This window comes from Chlorocebus sabaeus, chromosome 16 (assembly GCF_047675955.1).
Source record: "Chlorocebus sabaeus isolate Y175 chromosome 16, mChlSab1.0.hap1, whole genome shotgun sequence".
Taxonomy (NCBI): domain Eukaryota; kingdom Metazoa; phylum Chordata; class Mammalia; order Primates; family Cercopithecidae; genus Chlorocebus; species Chlorocebus sabaeus.
Window position 1 is genome coordinate 7,533,860 of NC_132919.1, and position 21,178 is coordinate 7,555,037.

At 50.2% G+C, this 21,178-nt stretch overlaps 1 protein-coding gene across 1 annotated transcript; it reads left to right on the plus strand.

Annotated features, from left to right (window-relative positions):
• The first annotated feature begins 1 nt into the window (after position 1).
• WRAP53 (WD repeat containing antisense to TP53) lies at positions 2-20,010 on the plus strand. The gene is made up of 12 exons (XM_008010191.3): positions 2-111; positions 1,229-1,391; positions 1,478-1,909; positions 2,054-2,152; positions 2,421-2,532; positions 17,262-17,350; positions 17,972-18,062; positions 18,170-18,302; positions 18,852-19,060; positions 19,248-19,351; positions 19,498-19,632; positions 19,748-20,010. Exons 1-12 carry the CDS (start codon positions 105-107, stop codon positions 19,992-19,994), a joined length of 1,821 nt encoding a protein of 606 aa, XP_008008382.3. The 5' UTR covers positions 2-104; the 3' UTR covers positions 19,995-20,010.
• Positions 20,011-21,178: the final 1,168 nt, after the last annotated feature.

The window sequence follows — 21,178 nt, forward strand, 5'->3', positions numbered from 1 at the left end:
TTTGAGAAGCTCCAAACTTTTAGCGCCAGTCGAGCACATGGGAGGGGAAAACCCCAATCCCATCAACCCCTGCGAGGCTTCTGGCACAAAGCTGGACAGTCGCCATGACAAGTAAGGGCAAGTAATCCGCCTGCCGGAGGAAGCAAAGGAAATGGAATTGGGGAGGAGGGTGCAGAGACAGTCAGGATTCTCGCCGAATTGGTGCCGTAGATACTAACATTTTGGGGTGGAAAATTCTACAAGCCAGAGCTGTGAGGGCAGAATTGGTGGAAACCATTTTGGAGGAATCCTGCGCTGTGTCAAATATGAAGGGTGGAAGGAAGAAAGCTTTTGCGTTTGCTCTCAGCTGGATCCTTTCTTCTCATCAGCTGAAATGTCATTTTTTAGGAAGGCTTTCCTTAATATCTCACGCTAACGTTTTCTCCCACATACTTTGCATCACACCATCTTGTTTAATCTTCACAATACTTATCACTCTGAAAATATTTGTTAATTGCTTTCAGTACATGGAAACGTAAGCTTTATGAGGATATAGAATTTTTCGTTTATGTTTTTTTTTTTTTTTGAGACGGAGTCTTGCTCAGTCGCCCAGGCTGGAGTGCAGTGGCCGGATCGCAGCTCACTGCAAGCTCCGCCCCCCCGGGTTCACGCCATTCTCCTGCCTCAGCCTCCCGAGTAGCTGGGACTACAGGCGCCTGCCACTACGCCCGGCTAATTTTTTTTCTGTATTTTTAGTAGAGACGGGGTTTCACTGTGTTAGCCAGGATGGTCTCGATCTCCTGACCTCGTGATCCGCCCGTCTCGGCCTCCCAAAGTGCTGGGATTACAGGCGTGAGCCACCGCGCCCGGCCTAGAATTTTTCTACTATCTTATTTATTGTTGTATTCCTCAGTGCCTATATCAGTCCTGGGTAGCAAGTAAGAGCTCGATAATAAATACTTTTTGAATGAGGGAACAGAGAAAGGTCTGGAGCCTGGAGAACGAGATGAAAAGAGGTGCAAGACCTGCAGCGCCCTCTGCAGGCGGCGGGGGATGGTGCGGGTGCTTTAAGAATTACCGCGGGACTCGGTAGGGGGAGCGCAGGCGCTTCTCCCCAAGATAGAAGCGTTTAGACTACAACTCCCAGCAGCCACGAGAAGCCCTAGGGCATGATGGGAACGGGAAACCTTATAACCTTTCACGTCCGGTCTCCGCGGGTTCCGTGGGTCGCCCGCGAAATCTGATCCAGGATGCAGCGGCCCAATCGGAAGGTGGGCCCAAATCCCGCGACAGCAAGAGGCTCGTAGCGACCTGCGGTGCAAAGGAACGCAGTGCTTTCAAAATTGGCGTCCGCTGTTCGCCTCTCCTCCCGGGAGTCTTCTACCTCCTCCCAGAAGAGGAAGGAAGCACAGGTGGGTTTCATTAGCTCTGCATCGGATCCCTGAGAACTTCGAAGCCATCCTGGCTGAGGCTAATGTCCGCTGTGCTTCCTCTGCAGTATGAAGACTTTAGAGACTCAACCGTTAGCTCGGGACTGCTGTCCCTCAGACCAGGATCCAGCTCCGGCCCATCCTTCTCCCCACGCTTCCCCGATGGATAAAAATGCGGACCCTGAACTGATGCCACCGCCTCTCGAAAGGGAGGATCCGCCCCGGTTGTCCCCAGATCCTGTGGCTGGCTCAGCTGTGTCCCAGGAGCTAGGGGAGGGGGACCCAGTTTCTCTCTCCACTCCCCTGGAAACAGAGTTCGGTGCTCCTAGTGAGTTGAGTCCTCAAATCGAGGAGCAAGAACTTTCTGAAAATACGAGACTTCCTGCAGAAGAAGCAAACGGGAGTCTTTCTGAAGAAGAAGTGAACAGGCCAGAGTTGGGGTCTGAAGAAGCCGTGGACGATGCCTCTGGGGAACCCGCTGCGGAGGACGAGGGAGACACGTAAGTGGTGATGGCAGTGGAGTGTGGAGTCTGGGGAGATGAAGTGTGAGGTCTACCTGTCCTCTGGTCCTCAGAACCACTTCTCTAGGCCCCTGCCTCCTTTGTTTGGCGACCCAGGTTTGTTGTCCCCCATCTTCCTTTCAGTGCTTGGAACTACAGCTTCTCCCAGCTGCCTCGATTTCTCAGTGGTTCCTGGTCAGAGTTTAGCACCCAACCTGAGAACTTCTTGAAAGGCTGTAAGTGGTAAGGATAACAACGGGGCAGGGAGCTGACCACCCCCGAGATTTTCACTGTAAAACAGTCCGGTTATCTAGGAGAGGGATGCCCCAGAGCTGGGAGAAGGAGCACGGTAGCCCTTGTAGACTGAACTTACATTTTATCTAGCAGTTTGTGTCTTCTCCTTCCCTCAAGGATTCAGGGGGGTTTACCTACCCCAGAGGTAGGCTCAGCCCTAGACCTACACTTGAAAAGCATAGGTCTGGCCAGCTTTCTAACTCTCTCCTGTTTCTAGGGCTCCTGACGGTTCCTGCATCTTGACCAATAGTGCTGATAACATCTTGCGAATTTATAACCTGCCCCCAGAGCTGTACCACGAGGGGGAGCAGGTGGAATATGCAGAAATGGTAAGGACTGGGGCTAACTCTGCCTCTTCCTCAGTGCTGCACATTTAAGTCCTTCATGGAGATGGAGAAAGTGTAGTCCAAGTGCTTCCTGTTCACAAACGGGACTGTTTCTCAAGATGTTTCCACATGTAGCGTTTTCTGCCCTGAATTCTAAAGTTATTTAGAGAGACGTTTCCCCTTTCTTTAATTAGGAATCTGTGTTTTTCGCTAAAAAGTAGTGAATTTCTTCTGGCAGTATATATGTATTTATATTTATTATTTTTTTGAGACAGGGTTTTGCTCTGAAACCCAGGCTGGAGTGCCGTAGTGCGATCTCAGCTCACTGCAACCTCTGCCTTCTGGGTTCAAGCGATTCTCCTGCCTCAGTCCCCGGAGTAGCTGGTACTTCAGGTGCATGCCATTACACTCGACTCATTTTTGTAGTTTTAGTAGAGATGGGGTTTCGCCATGTTGGGCAGGCTGATATCAAATTCCTGACCTCAGATGATCCACCCACCTTGGCCTCCCAAAGTGTGGGGATTACAGGCGTGAGTCAGCGTGCCCGGCCTATAGATATTTATTGATTGACTACTTATACATGTTAGTCACTGTGCTGGGATAAAGTGGTGGACAAGACAGATGAAAGGCTGGTTTGCTTTCTCTGTGGGAGATAAACAACAAATACGTAAACCACCAGGCATCAGGACCAAGATGATAATAAATGCTCTGAAGGAAATACACAGAATGAAGAGAGACTAACTAGAGGAAAGCACGTTGCATAAAGTGGTCAGGAAGGAGCTCTCTGAAAAGGAGGCATTTGAACCAAGACCTGAAGGAGGATAAGGGGTCAGTCACGTGAACACTTCCGGAAAGAGCTTTCCAGAAACTGGCAATGATAGTATAAACACCCAGAACTGGGAAATAGCTTTGTGTGTTAAAAGACCAGAAAGGCCCGGCACGGTGGCTCACACCTGTAATCCCAGCTACTTGGGAGGCCGAGGTGGGCAGATCACTTGAGGCCAGGAGTTCGAGACCAGCCTGGCCAATATGGCGAAACCCCATCTCTACTAAAAATACAAAAATTAGCTGCATGTGGTGGCACACGCCTGCAATTCCAGCTACTTGTGTGGCTGAGGCAGGAGAATCTCTTAAATTCGGGAGGTAGAGGCTGCAGTCAGACAAGATTGTACCACTGCACTTCAGCCTGGGTGACAGAGTGAGACTCCATCTCAAAAAACAACAAAACAGACTGGGCTCGGTGGGTCACACCTGTAATCCCGGCACTTTGGGAGGCTGAGGCAGGCAGATCACCTGAGGTCAGGAGTTCGAGACCAGGCTGGCCAACGTGGCAAAACCCCGTCTCTACTACAAAAATACAAAAATTAGCTGGATGTGATGATGGGTGCCTATAATCCCAGCTACTTGAGAGACTGAGGCAGGAGAATCACTTGAACCCGAGAGGTGGAGGTTGCAGTGAGCCGAGATCACGCCACTGCACTCCAGCCTGGGCGACAGAGCGAGACTCCATCTCAAAAGAAACAAACACAAAATAAAAAACCCAGAATGCTAGTATGGCCAGACTGAGGCAAGTGAGGGAGATAGAGGGGCGAGGACAGAGAAGAGCAGCCACGTGGTGTTGGGTCTTATGGATAAGGCATTTGGAGTTTATTTGGGAAGTCGTGAGAGAGGGTTTTTTTTTTTTTTTTTTTGAGATGAGTCTTCCTCTTGTTGCACAGGCTGGAATACAGTGGCGCGATCTTGGCTCACTGCATCCTCTGCCTCCTGGGTTCAAGTGATTTTCCTGTCTCAGCCTCCTGAGTAGCAGAGATTATAGGCATGTGCCACTATGTCTGGCTAATTTTTTTTTTTTTTGAGATGGCATCTCACTCTGTTGCCCAGGCTGGAGTGCAGTGGCGCGATCTTGGCTCACTGCAATCTCTGCCTCCTGGATACAGGTGATTCTCCTGCCTCAGCCTCCCGAGTAGCCGGGATTACAGGCGCCCACCACCATGGCCCAGCTAATTTTTGTATTTTTTTTAAATAGAGATGGGGTTTTACCATATTGGCCAGGCTAGTCTCGAACTCCTGACCTTTGATCCGGCGGTCTTGGCCTCCCAAAGTGCTGGGAAACAGGTGTGAGCCACTGCGCCTGGCCTTTTTGTATTTTTAGTAGAGACAGGTTTTGCCATATTAGCATGGCTGGTCTTGAACTCCTGACTTCAGGTGATCCACCCACCTCGGCCTTCCAAAGTGCTAGGATTACAGGGGTGAGCCACCGTGCTGAGCCTTGAGAGAGTTTTTTTTTTTTTTTTGAGACAGTCTCGCTCTGTTGGCCGTGCTGGAGTGCAGTGGCACGATCTCAGCTTACCACAACCTCCGCCTCTCAGGTTCAAGCAATTCTCCTGCCTCAGCCTCCCGAGTAGCTGGGATTACAGGCGTGTGCCACCACGCCTGGCTAATTTTTTTGTATTTTTTTAGTAGAGATGGGATTTCACTGTATTGGCCAGGCTGGTCTGAGCTCCTGACCTTGTGATCCGCCCACCTCGGCCTCCCAAAGTGCTGGGATTATAGGCATGAGCCACCACGCCTGGCCGAGAGTTTTAAAACAGAAGAGTGAATGGTTTATGGGTGGGCAAAAGTGAAATCCGGGGCCAGGCATGGTGACTCATGCCTGTAATCCCACCATTTTGGGAGGCTGAGGCGGGTGGATCACCTGAGGTCAGGAGTTTGAGACCAGCCTGGCCAACATGGTAAAACCCTGTCTCTCCTAAAAATATAAGAATGAGCTGGGGCTGGGCGTGGTGGCTCACGCCTGTAATCCCAACACTTTGGGAGGCTGAGGCAGGTGGATCACCTGAGGTCAGGAGTTCAAGACCAGCCTGGCCAACATGATGAAACCCCATCTCTACTAAAAATACAAAAAATCAGCCGGGCGTGGTGGCAGGCGCCTGTAATCCCAGCTACTCTGGAGGCTGAGGCAGGAGAATTACTTGAACCAAGGAGACGGAGGTTGCAGTGAGCCAGGATCGTGCCATTACACTCCAGCCTGGGTAACAAGAGTGAAACTCCATCTCAAAAAAAAAAAAAAAAGAAAGAAAGAAAGAATGCTGATGGAGGAGGAGAAGGCCCCAGCAGAGCCTTGAGTGCCTGAATGCGTCAGCACAGGGAGGTGGAGACTGATTCATGCTGCTGAGAGATACAGTGAGGCGAATTTAGAGAATGACCCAAGAGACATTAGTGACCTTGATAAGAGCACTTTCAGGGAAGTGATGGAGGCGGAATCTGATCAGGATGGGTGGAAGAAAAGTATCGCCAATGTTTTTTTTTCTTTTGAGACGGAGTCTTGTGCTGTTGCCTGGGCGGGAGTACAATGGCATGATCTCGGCTCACTGAACCTCTGCCTCCCGGGTTCAAGCGATTCTCCTGCCTCAGCCTCCTGAGTAGCTGGGGTTACAAGTGCACACCACCACGCCCAGGTAATGTTTTGTATTTTTAGTACAGATGGGGTTTCACTCTTGGCCAGGCTTGTCTCGAACTCCTGACCTTGTGATCCACCTGCCTCGGCCTCCCAAAGTGCTGGAAGTACAGGTGTGAGCCACCGTGCCCGGCCTAGACAATTCTTTGGGAAAGTTTTGCTGTGAAAGGGAGCCAAGAAATGGATCGGTGATTGGAAGGGAAGCGATGCCAAAGAAGGGTTTATGGGGTGCTTCTCTGACATCAGGAATAGTCCTGTAGAGAGGGAGGGATTGATGCTATAGGAGAGAGGGGGGATAACAAAACCCCTGAGTGGCTGGGTGAAGACGGGAGCTAGAGCACGTTAAAGGACTTGACTTTGATAGGCACAGAATCCTTCCTTGCAATAGAAGGAAAGGTGGAGGAGCATTCAGAAGCTGCTGTTTGGCAGTTGGAAGATATGAGTTGTTTTTGTTCTGAGACCGGGTCTCTCTCCATTTCCCAGACAGGAATGCAGTGGTGTGATCACAACTGACTTCAGCCTCAACCTGCTGGGCTTAAGCAATCCTCCTGCCTCAGCCTCCTGAGTAGCTGGGACCACAGGTGTGTGCCACCATACCCAGCTAGTTTTTAAATTTTATTTTTAGAGACGGAGTCTTGCTATGTTGCCCAGACTAGTCTCAAACTCCGGGCCTCAAACAGTCCTCCTACCTCATCCTCCCAACGTGCTATGATTACAGGCATGAGTGTGCCTGGCCCAGATTTGAGTGTTTCTGTCTCTTGGCTTCTGAATTCTCAGTGAAGCATAAAGGGAGATTTTCAGCCAAAGGAAGAGGGTCTGTGCAGAGAGAGAAGGTATGAAATGATCTGTCCTAGAGAATAGAAAATCAGGGCCGGGCACAGTGGCTCATGCCTGTAGTCCCAGCACTTTGAAAGGCTGAAGCAGGAGGATCACCTCGGGTCAGGAGCTCAACAGCAGCCTGGGCAATACAGCAAGATCCTATCTCTACAAAACATTAAAAAAATGGTTGAGTATGATGGTGTGTGCGTGTACTCCCAGTTCCTTGGGAGGCTGAGGCAGAAGGATTGCTTGAACCCAGAAGTTCAAGGCTACAGTACAGTGAGCTATGATTGTGCCCTCTACCCCACCCTAGGTGATGGAGCGAGACCCTGTCTCAAAAAAAAAAAAAACGAAAGAAAATCAGACCCACCGAGGTATGTGGCAGTTGTGCTGCTCTTCGCTCAGTGCCCACTAGAGGTCTGTTGCTATTAATTTGAAATGAGACCGGTTAGTGTGACTGTGCATCTTTCTTGGCAAGTTAAATGACTATAGTTTCTCTGTTTGTAAAATGGGGATAATTATAATAGCACCTGCCTCACAGGGTTGTGAGAATTAAAAGAATCAGTAATGAATTAAAGCACTTAGGGCCGGGCATGGTGGCTCACACTTGTAATCCCAGCACTTTGGGAGGCCGAGGCAGGTGGATAGCCTGAGGTCAGGAGTTTGAGACCGACCTGGCCAACATAGTGAAACCCTGTCTTTACTAAAAATACAAAAATTAGCCGGGCTTAGTGGCAGGCGCCTGTAATCCCAGCTACTTGGGAGATTTGAGGTAGGAGAAATGCTCGAACGCAGGAGGCGGAGGTTGCAGTGAGCCGATGACACCACTGCACTCCAGTCTGGGCAACAGAGCAAGATCCAGTCTCAAAAAACATAATAATAAAATTTTTAAAAAAGCACTTAAAACAGCACCTGGCATATAGTAAGTGTTCAGTAAACACTAGTAGTCCCTGGTATCAGTTGCATGCAAGCCAAGAATAGGAGGATGGTTTGGTTGAGGTTTACCAGGAGAGAAAAACAAACCCTTGTCTTTCTCGAGAGTGTCTTCAAGGGTGTGCATGCCATGGTGGACTAGAATCTTAAGTGGGTAAGGAACTGGACTGTAAATGTGTTTTTGATGAAGCTGAATAAATTGTCATGGTAGAAATAACAGAGCAGGGTCAGGCGTGGTGGCTCACGCCTGTAATCCCAACACTTTGGGAGGCCGAGGCGGGTGGATCACCTTAAGGTCAAGAGTTTGAGACCAGTCTGGCCAACATGTTGAAACCCTGTCTCTACTAAAAAAAAATACAAAATTAGTCAGGCATGGTGGTGATTGCCTGTAGTCCCAGCTACTTGGGAGGCTGAGGCAGGAGAATTGCTTGAACCCGGGAGGCAGAGGTTGCAGTGAGCCGAGATCTCACCACTGCACTCCAGCCTGGGCGACAGAGCGAGACTCCATCTCAGAAACAAAAACAAGAACCCCCACAAAAAAAACCAAGAATGATAACAGGACTGTTTGTGGGCAGTGAGATGGCGAACCAGGCGGTAGAGTCTTAGTGGTTGAGGGAGGGTGATAAAACGGGAAGCTAGCCTGATGATAAGAACTGCAGAGGAGCTAGGGTTTGACAGCAGGGGGCATAATGACACCCAGCCACCTCTTGTCTTTGAGGTGTGTACTGGGGACAGCTGGCCGTAAGCATTAAAGCCATCTCAGCTTGAGAGGGCCGGGGGATTGCCAGGGCCAGGCAAGTGCAGGGGCAAATGGATCATTCTGAGGAGAAGATGAGAAATACGAGAGAGTGTTATTATTTATTTATTTTATTAGAGATGGAGTCTCGCTCTGTTGCCCAGGCTGGATAGAGTGCAGTCGCAATCATAGCTCATTACAGCCTTGAACTCCTCCCGAGTAGCTGAGACTATAGGCCATGCCACCATGCTCAGCTAATTTTTGTACTTTCTGTAGAAATGGGGTCTCGCTGTGTTGTCCAGGCTGGTCTCAAACTCCTGGCTTCAAGCAATTCTCCTGCCTTGGCCTCTCAAAATGTTGGGATTACAGGCATGAGCCACTGTGCCCAGCTGGTTTTTAGATCCTTGAGTAGGAATTTCAGTGGGTTTGGGGCAGATTAGGGCGTGTGTGGAGCAGTATACAGGTCGTGGTAATGCCAGATGACCCAGAAGACCAGGACTTCTCTAGTGCTTGAGGTTAATAGGAGGATGGGGCAGGGGTGAGTCTTTTTGTTTTGTTTTTTGAGACAGGGTCTCACTCTTGCTCAGGCTGGAGTGCAGTGGGCAGAGGCGCGATCTCAGCTCACTACAACCTCCGCCTCCCAGGTTCAAGTGATTCTCATGCCTCACCCTCCCAAATAGCTGGGGCTACAGGTGTGCGCCACCACGCCCAACTAATTTTTGTATTTTGAGTAGAGATGGGATTTCTCCATGTTGCCCAGGCTGTTCTCAAACTCCTGTCCTCAAGTGATCCGCGGCAGGGCTGAGTCTTGTTGGCTCGTTAAAAGAAGAAAGGTGCTCAGTTCCAAGGCTGGTCCTGAGTGCTTACCTGGCATGCAACTCTTTAAGGCTGGAGGCTGCAGACATTTGAGTTCTCTGTGCAAACTATAAGGTGATCTAAGCCCTAAACCCTGGTTCCTCAGGGCCGGGGGTGGTGGTGCAGCCGGTGCAGCCATGTTAAAAGAGTTCAGGAGGTGAGAGGTTGTTTCAAGGCAGGGATAGTTAGAAGAGATTCTGGAAATGTGGGGCGGGGCGGGGAGGAGGGTGCTGAGTATTGCAAAAACTTGTTTAAGGGAAATGGGAATGTTAAAAAAAGAAAAAATTGTCATTACCTGCCACTGCAGAATTTAGTCCTCTGAATTTTTCTACATTTCTTTCTAAGCTCTGTCCAAGTACTGAAAGCTTTTATGGGTTGTAATCATATAGTAGATGGTTTTATACATTTGTTTTTTCCTTTTAACAATCGTATCCTAAATGTTTTTTTGGTAGTCTTCACTGTTATGATGTTTAATGGTGTGTGATATTGCATTGAGTACTTATGATAATTTTCTTACCTCTTTTCCTGTTTTGGACATTTGGATTGTTTCCAGGATTATTATATTATAAATGATTCTTCAGTGAACAAATTATCTTCATGTATTTTGAGGGAGGTTCTTTTGTCAAGAGAATTTTTTTTTTTTTTTTTTTTTTTTTTGAGAGAGTCTTGCTCTGTCACCCAGGCTGGAGTGCAGTGGCATGATCTTGGCTCACTGAGACCTCCTCCTCCTGGGTTCAAGTGATTCTCCTTCCTCAGCCTCCTGAGTAGCTGGGATTACAGGCATGTGCCACCATGCCTGGCTAATTTTTGTATTTTAGTAGAGACGGGGTTTCACTATGTTTGCCAGGCTGGTCTCTACTCCTGACCTCTATAGTGATCCATCCCCCTCTGGATGGATCAAAGTATTGGGATTACAGGTGTGAGCCACCACACCTAGCCTTCAGAGAAATTTTATGAATAAGAAATATCCTAGGTCAGACAATATCAACATTTTTAAAATATATCTTGCCATACAGATAGTCAATTTGTTTTCTTTTTTTTCTTTTTTTGAGACAGAGTCTCACTCTGTGGCCCAGGCTGGAGTGCAGTGGTGTGACCTTGCCTCACTGCAACCTCTGTCTCCCAGTTCAAGCGATTCTCCTGCCTCAGCTTCCCAAGCAGCAGGGATTGCAGGCACGCACCACCACACTGGGCTAAGTTTTGTATTTTTAGTAGAGATGGGGTTTCACCATGTTGGCCAGGCTGGTCTCAAACTCCCGACCTCAAGTGTTCCACCCACTTCCGCCTCCTAAAGTGCTGGGATTACAGACGTGAGCCACCGCTCCTGGCCAGTGAGTTTGTTTTAAAAAGATTTTTGTGGCTGGTGTGGTGGCTCATGCCTATAATCCCAGCACTTTGGGAGGCCAAGGTGGGAGGAATGCTTGAGCCTGGGAGTTTGAGACCAGCCTTGGTAACACAGCCAGATCCTGTCTCTATCAAAAAAGTTGGGCCTGTGGTCCCAGCTACTTGGGAGGCTGAGGTGGGAGGATCGCTTGAGCCTGCGAGGGTGAGGCTGCCATGACCTTTGATCGCACCACTGTACTGTAGCCTGGGCGACAGAGGGAGACTGTCTCAAAACAAACAACCAAAAACTTTTTGTGTCTTATTTATTTATTTATTTTTTCCTGCTAGTGTACCAGTTCTATCACAAGCTTACTCATTAGGTGTTTTCATTTTTAGTGTCTACAGGTTTAGCATTTGAAATAGATAAAATTTCTTTCTTTTTTTTTTTTGTTTGAGGCGGAGTCTCTCTCTGTCCCCCACACTGGAGTGCAGTGGCCTGATCGGCTCACTGCAAGCTCCACCTCCCGGGTTCACGCCATTCTCTTGCCTCAGCCTCCTGAATAGCTGGGACTACAGGCGCCCGCCACCACGCCCAGCTAGTTTTTTGTATTTTTAATAGAGATGGGGTTTCACCGCATTAGTCAGGATGGTCTCGATCTCCTGACCTCGTGATCTGCCCGCCTCGGCCTCCCATAGTGCTGGGATTACAGGCGTGAGCCACCGCGCTCTGCCTGAAATAGATAAAATTTCTATAGGTCAGAAAATTGGGGAAGGGAGTATTTGGGTAATTCCATATACTTGTGTGTACTGAGTCTTCTTCCCAATATAGTTTCTCGGTTTTTCTCCTTTATTTTCTACCTTTTCACAGAACTTTCTGTGAGTCTTATTTCCAACTCCCCAGCGTCTTTCCTGAGACTTGCCCTGCCCCATGGCTCTTGCGGGAAGCCTCTACTCCTCGTCTCGCCCTCTCCAGGAGATACTTTGCATCCTCTGTGCCCTACATCTCTCAGGGTGGGGCCGGGGAACAGCTGCTTCATCCCAAATGCTGTAGCCACACAATTGCTCTTTCTTCTTGGTGAAACTTTTTCCTTTGAGGCTTATGCTGACTGTCTCTCCTGCTGTACAGCCTTCCTGTGCTCTCCAGTTCTCCCATCATTTTGGTGACCTCAGGTATCCAAGCCAGAAGCCGGGTCTCTCTCATCCTTTAATCTCCCTTTTCCTAACCCCTCACATCCAATTACTTCCCAAATCCCATCAAGTCTGCCTAATCTTCCTAATCCACCCACATCTGTCCATCCCACTGCCTCTACTTTAATTCAAGGTCCTATTATTTTGGGCCTATGTTGCTGAAACAGTCTCCTGCCTCCTTTTGCTCATTAAAACCATCTTTATTGACTGCCGATTCTACACCAGGTGCTGGGGAAGCAGTGGTGAGAGCAAGGCAGATGTGATTCCCTCCTTTTCTGATAGGTTTGACGGAAGGGGAGTGAGGAGCACCCAGGGCTATGGGGAAGTGGAGCAGGGGCGCCTTGCTTAGCTGGAGGGGTTAGGGAAGGGTCCCAGAGGAAGAGGCATCTAGGAGACCTGAAGGATGACTAGGATTCAGCCAGGAGGAGTCGTTGGGGGAGATGAAGGACGAATATTCCAGACTTGGAAAGCCAGTGGGTTGAAAGTGTGGCGAGTTGGCACTTTATGGGACCTGAGAGTCAAAATGGCGGGACTCAGAGACTTTTTTTTTTTTTTTTGAAATGGGGTCTCGCTCTGTCGCCCAGGCTGGAGTGCAGTGGTGCAATCTCGACTCATTGCAAGCTCCGCCTCCCAGGTTCATGCCATTCTCCTGCCTCAGACTCCTGAGTAGCTGGGACTACAGGCGCCCGGCACCACGCCTGGCTAATTTTTTGTATTTTTAGTAGACACGGGGTTTCACCACGTTAGCCAGGATGGTCTCGATCTCCTGATCTCGTGATCCACCTGCCTCGGCCTCCCAAAGTGCTGGGATTACAGGCGTGCGCCACCGCAACTGGCCAGGACTCAGAGATTTTTAAGGGAATGAGCAGATAGAGATGAGCCTTGAGAGGTGGGTCGGGGGTAGCAGCGTGGTAATGGAAGGCTAGGAGGAGGAACTGGCAAGATTTGGTATTGGGTTGGACCAGGAGTGGAAAGTGAAGAGTGGTGGCACTCAAGGCTGGTGCTCAGATTTCAGGATTGAGCACTGATGTGGAGTCCAGGAGGAACAGCAGGTTTGATGGTGGCGGATGCTAGGCCCATTATGGACAAATTGAGTTTGAGCAACCTGTGAGATGATCAAGTGGCACTGTCCACCAGGCAGTTGGATATATGAGTTCAGAGTATAGAGGTGGACGCTGAAGTCCTGGCTGGTTGACATCAGCCTGAGGCCCTGCAGACAACTGACGAAGGACAGTGTTCATTATCTCTCACAAATCAGTAAGAAAAAGACGGCTGGGTGCAGTGGCTCACGCCTGTAATCCCAGCACTTTGGGAGGCCAAGGCAGGCCGTTCACCCGAGGTCAGGAGTTCAAGACCAGCCTGACCAGCATGGTGAAACCCCATCTCTACTAAAAATACAAAAATTAGCTGGGCATAGTGGCAGGCGCCTGTAATTCCAGCTACTCAGGAGGCTGAGGCAGGAAAATTGCTTGAACCTGGGAGGTAGAGGTTGCAGTGAGCCGAGATCGAGCCACGGCACTCAGCCTGGGAGATAGAGTGAGACTCTGCCTCCAAAAAAAAAAGAAAAAAAGACAACAACTGGCCAGGCACAGTGGCTCATACCTGTAATCCCCACTTTGGGAGGCCAAGGTAGGCAGATCACTTGAGGCTGGGAGTTTGAGACCAGCCTGGCCAACATGGTGAAACCCCATCTCTGCTAAAAAGTATAAAAATTAGCCGGGCTTGGTGGCTAACACCTGTAGTCCCAGCTACTTGGGAGGCCATTAGAGTCGCTTGAACCCAGGAGGCAGAGGTGGTAGTGAGCGGAGATTGTGCCACTGCCCTCCAGCTTGGGGAACACAGAAAGACTGTCTCAAAAAAAAAAAAAAAAAAAGAAAAGGAAAGAAAGAAAATGGGCAAAATTTATGAAAAGGTGTACCTAAATGGCCAGTAAACATAGAGGAAATAACCTAACCTCTCTTATAGTAATGATGGAAATACAAATGTATGCTGTAATGAAATGCCATTTTACCACCTTCAAATTGAGAAAAATGTAACAGTCTGGTAATACCAAGAGGATAAAGAACAATAGATACTTTTTTTTTTTTTGGAGACACGATCTTGCTCGGTTGCCCAGGCTGGAGTGCAGTGGTGCGAACATGGTGCACTGCAGCCTCAAACTCCTGGGGTCAAGCAGTCTTCCTGCCTCACTCTCCCAAACAGACGGGACTACAAGTATGCCAACATGCCTGATGACTTGTTAAATTTTTTGTAGAATTAGGGTCTTGCTATATTGCCCAGGCTAGAATAGAGACTCTTTTTTTTTTTTTTTTTTTGAGACAGAGTCTGGCTCTGTCGCCCAGGCTGGAGTGCAGTGGCCGGATCTCAGCTCACTGCAAGCTCCGCCTCCCGGGTTTACGCCATTCTCCTGCCTCAGCCTCCCGAGTAGCTGGGACTACAGGCGCCGCCACCACGCCCGGCTAGTTTTTTGTATTTTTTAGTAGAGATGGGGTTTCACCGTGTTAGCCAGGATGGTCTCGATCTCCTGACCTCGTGATCCGCCCGTCTCGGCCTCCCAAAGTGCTGGGATTACAGGCTTGAGCCACGGCGCCCGGCCGAATAGAGACTCTTATATGCTGCTGGTGGGAGAGGACATTGGGATAAGTGCTTAGGGAAAGAAATTGACATTATAGTATCTTACAAAGTTGGCAAAGTGCATAGCATAGAGACCAGTAATTTTACTCTTCAGCAGAAACTGTAGAGAAACCCTTCTACATGTGTACAGAATGTTAAAGCATACTAGCCAAAAAATGGAAAAACCATCAGTGACACTAAAGAGAAGAAGGGTAAATCAGTTTGACTATATTCATGAGTGGAGTACTATACAGCAGTGAAAATGCATGAATTACAGCAAAATGTGTTTCCATGGTTAAAGCTTCCTGTCACAGAGGGATGTATATGATATGATACCATTACTGTTAAGTCTCGGCCGGGCATGGTGGCTCATGCTTGTAATCCCAGTGCGTTGAAAGGCTGAGGTGGTTCGATTGCTCGAAGCCAGGAGTTTTAGACCAGCCTGAGCAACACAGACCCCTGTCTCTACAAAAAAAAATTTTTTTAAATTAGCCAGGCACGCTAGGTGTGGTGTCTCATGCCTGTAAGCCTAGCACTTGGGAGACTGAGGCGGGGGGATCACGAGATCAGGAGTTCAAGACCAAGCTGGCCAAGACGGTGAAACCCTGTCTCTACTAAAAATACAGAAAAATTAGCCGGGCGTGGTGGCAGGCGCCTGTAATTGTAGCTACTTGGGAGGCTGAGGCAGAAGTTGCAGTGAGCTAAGATTGCACCACTGCACTCCAGCCTGGGCGACAGAGCGAGACTCCGTCAAAAAAAAAAATAAATAAATAAATAAATAAATAAATAAATAAATAAGCCAGGTATAGTGGCTTGTGCTTATATTCCCAGTTACTAGGGATGCTGAGGCCAGCGGATTATTTGCTTGAGCTGAGGAGTTTGAGGTTTCAGTGAGATGATTGCGCCACTGTACTCCAGACTAGGCAACAGAGTAAGACCTAAATTAAGTCTAAAGACCTGTAAGACGATGTTAGATACTGTTTTTTTTCCCATAGTATCTTTCCTAGGCTGGGCGCAGTGGCTCACACCTGTAATCCCAGCATTTTGGGAGGCTGAGTCAGGGAGATCACTGAGGCCAGGAGTTCGAGACCAGCCTGGCCAACATGGCAAAACCCCATCTCTACTAAAAATACAAAAAATTAGCCGAGCATGGAGGTGAACTCCTGCAATTCCAGCTACTCGGGAGGCTGAGGCACAAGAATTGCTTGAACCCCGGAGGCAGAGGTTGCAGTGAGCTGAAATTGTGCCACTGCACTCAGCCGGGGTGACAGAACGAAACTCTGCCTAATAAAGAAATAAATAAATATTCCTAAGGAAATGTGTGACAGTGATAAATTCAGGATAGTGTTTACCTCTGAGGGAGAATTTCTGTTAGGAAAGGGGTTTAAACATATTTTTTTCTTCAGCTGGATGGACGGGTCACGGGGTTGTTTTTTAGTAAGGTACTTTGCATGTTTGAACTGTTTACTTTTTTTTTCTTTATTTTTGTAGGGAGGTTTTTTTTTTTGTTTCTGTTTTTGTATTTTTGAGATAGCGTCTCACTCTGTCACCCAGGCTGGACTGCAGTGGCATGATTTCAGCTCACTGCAGTCTCTACCTCCTGGGCTCAAGCAATTCTCATGCCTCAGCCTCCCTAGTAGCTGGGACTACAGGTATGCGCTACCATGCCCAGCTAATTTTTTTTTTTTCTTGTAGAGACTGTTTTACCATATTGCCCAGGCTGGTCTTGAACTCCTGGGCTCAAGCGATTTGCCTGCCTCAGCCTCCCTAAGTGCTGGGATTACAGGTGTGAGCCACTGTGCCTGGCTGATGATTTTTTCCTTTTCTTTTCTTTTCTTTTCCTTTTCTTTTCTTTTCTTTTCTTTTCTTTTCAGGCAGTGTCTCTCTGTGTTACCTAGGCTGGAGTGCAGTGGTGCGATCTCAGCTCACTGCAACCTTTGCCTCCTGGGTTCAAGGGATTCTCCTGCCTCAGCCTCCAGAGTATCTGGGATTACAGGCGCCCGCCACCACGCCCGGCTAATTTTTGTGCTAATATTTTTTTAAAGGATCAAATGGCACCTAGCATGTACTCAGTAAGTATTTGAATAATTGGTTGGTTCTTTGTCTCTGGGTTGGGGTATTATTATTTGTTTCTTCCTCTCTAAGTGTTTATAAAGAAAAGGTATGAGGCCGGGCACGGTGGCTCACACCTGTAATCCCAGCACTTTTGGAGGCCAAGGCGGGGGGGATCACCTGAGGTCAGAAGTTTGAGACCAGCCTGGCCAACATGGTGAAACCCTGTCTCTACTAAAAAAAAAAAATACAAAATTAGCCAGGCATGGTGGTGCCTGTTCTGTCTCAAAAAAAAAAAAAAAAAGGCTGGGCGCGGTGGCTCATGCCTATAATCCCAGCACTTTGGGAGGCCGAGGCAGGCGGATCACGAGGTCAGGAGATCGAGACCATCCTGGCTAACATGGTGAAACCCCGTCTCTACTAAAAATACAAAAAATGAGCCAAGCTTGGTGGCGGGTGCCTGTAATGCCAACTACTCGGGAGGTTGAGACAGGAGAATGGTGTGAGCCCGGGAGGCAGAGCTTGCGGTGAGCCGAGATCGCGCCACTGCACTGCAGCCTGGGGGACACAGCGAGACTCTCTCAAAAAAAAAAAAAAGTATGAATCTATATGGCTTTTGGTGGCTAAATTTGACATTAAAGTCTGAGTTCACCTTGAACATTGAGACAGCCCCATCTGCCACAATACTGCTAGAGGCATGCGCCTCAGACTCCTTTTCCCTCCAAGTGACTCAGCCATTCCCACGTCTCTGTCTAGGTCCCTGTCCTTCGAATGGTGGAAGGTGATACCATCTATGATTACTGCTGGTATTCTCTGATGTCCTCAGCCCAGCCAGACACCTCCTAGTAAGTAATGTTTGCCTCCCCGCTTGCCGCCCCACCACCTAGTTTCAAGTGGGACCTCTTGGGAGAGTCAAGGGCTGCCAGGGGTCTTCAGAGGAGGAAGGCTCGGCGTGCTTATCAGAGGGGCTGGTCAGTTGGCTTCCTCCCCTTCCTTTTTTTTTTTTTTTTTTAGATTGAGTCTTGCTCTGTCACCCAAACTGGAGGGCAGTGGTGCGGTCTCGGCTCACTGCAACTTCCGCCTCCCAGTTTCAAGTGATTCTCCTGCGTAGCTGGGATTACAGGTGTGCACCACCACACCCAGCTAATTTTATATTTTTAATAGAGATGGGGTTTCACCATGTTGGCCAGGCTGGTCTCGAACTGACCTCAGGTAATCCACCTGCCTTGGCCTCCCAAAGTGCTTGGATAACAGGCGTGAGCCACCACACCCAGCCTGATTTTTGTATTTGTAGTAGATACAGGGTTTCACCATGTTGGCCAGGCTGCTCTCAAACTCCTGACTTCAAGTGATCCACCTGCCTTGGCCTCCCAAAGTGCTGGGATTACAGGTGTGAGCCACCGTGCCCGGCCATTCCTTCCCTTCCTTTGACAGCACCGGGGTTTCAGTGTCCATGTCTCTCTCAGCGTGGCCAGCAGCAGCCGGGAGAACCCGATTCATATCTGGGATGCATTCACTGGAGAGCTCCGGGCTTCCTTTCGCGCCTACAACCACCTGGTAGGGACCGCCACGCTCAGCCCCAGCACTCGTACTGGCCTGGCTCTCCTTCCTTGAAGGCAGCTAAGGCTTTGCAAGATCTGTTTTCAGCCCTTTCCTTCCCCCAGGATGAGCTGACGGCAGCCCATTCACTTTGCTTCTCCCCGGATGGCTCCCAGCTCTTCTGTGGCTTCAACCGTACTGTACGTGTTTTCTCCACGGCCCGGCCCGGCCGAGACTGCGAGGTCCGAGCCACGTTTGGTAAGCATCTGTGCCTCCAAGGGAGGAGGAGAGGGAAGAGCACTGCCACCTGCACAGGGGCCTGTGTGAGCCGAGGGCCACCTGTGGGGTTTCACGCCGTCCTCTGTACGGCCTGGGAGCAGGTGCAGCCCAGTCGGCAGAGGAGCAAACAGACTCAGAGCAGGTAGGAAACCTTCCCAAGGTCAACCAGCTGGTCAAAGGACTGCTTCCTTCCTGAACCCATACCCTGTCAGCTGTGGAGCTTTTGGTCTCTGAAATCTTTCTAGAAAATTTTTGATAAAGCTGATTCCATTTTCCTGTAGGCCTTCAACTTGTATCTGTCCAAGGAAAAACTGAGATTTGAGAGGGATGAAGTGGGGCTTGGGCATTTAGGTCCTTTGGGAAGATAGATGTGGGGAGCATCAGAGGTCTTTGTCCTGCTTGTGACACACAGCCTGGGGTAGATGTTGAGTCCAGGCATGTTGGTGCTGGGATGAGAGACAGACCTCTGCTTGGCCTGGGTGCCAGGAGCCATCGCCCCCTCCCCCACTTTGTTCCTTCCCTCTCTAGCAAAAAAGCAGGGCCAGAGCGGCATCATCTCCTGTATAGCCTTCAGCCCAGCCCAGCCCCTCTATGCCTGTGGCTCCTACGGCCGCTCCCTGGGTCTGTATGCCTGGGGTGATGGTTCCCCTCTTGCCTTGCTGGGAGGGCACCAAGGGGGCATCACCCACCTCTGCTTTCATCCCGATGGCAACCGCTTCTTCTCAGGAGCCCGCAAGGTAAGGGTCACACCCTGAGAGCCCAAAGCACCTGGGCAGCGGGGCAGGAGCGGGGATGTAGTCTGTAGTGTAGGGGAATGGGGATGGGGAAAAAAATCCCAAGCTGAAGGAGTGCCTGGAGACCCCGAGGGAGGCAGGGACATCCAGGGCTTTGGGGGCGACTCCAGGTCCTGTTCCATGTCTCCAGGATGCTGAGCTCCTGTGCTGGGATCTCCGGCAGCCTGGTTACCCACTATGGTCCCTGGGTCGAGAGGTGACCACCAATCAGCGCATCTACTTCGATCTGGACCCGTGAGTGGCCGTGGCTCCTTCCTACACAGGGCCCTGAGAAGCCTAGGAATGCCAGAGCCCAGCTGTAGGGTCCTAGCCCCTGCGTGTGAGTGGTTCCTGCCCCAGGGGTGAGGCCTCTGCCAGCAAATCTCTCCTCTCTCTCCCAGGACCGGGCAGTTTCTAGTGAGTGGCAGCACGAGCGGGGCCGTCTCTGTGTGGGACACGGGCGGGCCTGGCAATGATGGGAAGCCGGAGCCCGTGTTGAGTTTTCTGCCCCAGAAGGACTGCACCAATGGCGTGAGGTCCTCAGTTCCATTCCAGAGATGTTGGGGCTTGGGTTGGGGATGGAAGTGAATCCCAGAGGGAGCAAGTGTCCTCACTGAAGGCACTGATAGACCATCCCCATCTCTCCCTCAGCCTGCACCCTAGCCTGCCTCTCCTGGCCACTGCCTCCGGTCAGCGTGTGTTTCCCGAGCCCACAGAGAGTGGGGATGAAGGAGAGGAGGAGCTGGGCCTTCCCCTGCTCTCCACACGCCATGTCCACCTTGAATGTCGGCTTCAGCTCTGGTGGTGTGGAGGGGGCCCAGACTCCAGCATCCCTGATGATCACCAGGGCGAGAAAGGGCAGGGAGGAACGGAGGGAGGTGTGGATGAGCTTATATAAAAAGATTTTTATGATATTAGAGTCTTCGTGTCTGTTTGTGGGGGGCATATGAGTGAGGTGGGGGTCGGGCAGGGGGACTGGCGGGCTCCCTGGTCCAGCAGCAGTGGGTATGGCATATTGTTCCTGAAACCAGGGGTTGAGAGGTGGGACTAGGCGGGAGCCAATGGGGTGGCTGAGCTTGATGTGAAGTCAAGTGGGTGGGGGTGGGGCTTCATGCCATTGACTGGTTGGTTGCTAGGCAACTTGGTAAACTGAAGGGGGAAACCTGTTTGAAATCTCACTCCCAAGGTGGGGGTGGCAGGGGTCAGGGTGAGCCGGGCTGAGCAGGAGCTGGGTCAGACTGTTGGGTGTGACCGAGTGAGACTGTGCAGACAGTGACAGGGTGCCTGTCACCCACACTCCACACTGCCATTCTCCAGCAGCATGGGGACCATTACTCAGCTCTGAGGGGAGCAGGAGCACTCCCCTCCCCTCCCCGGGGCTCCCCAGGAGGCAGACAACCCAGTTGCCAGAGTCAAGGACACACCTAAAAGAGGAAAGGTGTTGAAAAATACAGTCGTCACCTTTGGTATTGCTGTTCCATGCGGGGCGCGGCGAGGGTCTTATTCATTCAGCAGCTGTCGCTGGGCTTGTTTCTCCATTTGTCTGCTCTGTCTTTGGGGGTGGGGGGACGAGTGTGTCATTTGAAGCAGTGACTCCTCCCTCCTCCCCCCAACACCTTCCCAAACACTGACAATGGGGGGACTTTGAAGAAATACCGCCAGCAGGGGATGTGATTTTGGACCTCACAATCAAAGGGAAGGGACGAAAGGCCTGTGGAGGCTTGAGAGGGAGAGGAATGTCACCCCTGCCCAGAGGTGCTGAAAGCCAGGGCTCTTACACCCGAAAAGGCAACTCCTCCCTTCCCCCAGGATAATTGGAAACAGCCCTTCCTGCGCAGGGCCGGTTTGGGGTTGTAGGTACGCCCCTTCTCCCAGCCCCGCTTCTCCCCGCAGCCATCTAGGAAAGGCCCAAGTGTATCCCTTAAACTCTTATTTTTCACTACCCCCCAGGTAACAACAGCACATGGTCCATGGAGCGGTGACAAAGGAGACCCCAAGAGTGGGAGTGGCGCAGCCTGGGTTTGGTTTCTAGCTTTATCCCAGACTTCCTGTGTGACCTTGGGCAAGTCATGGGGCCTCCCT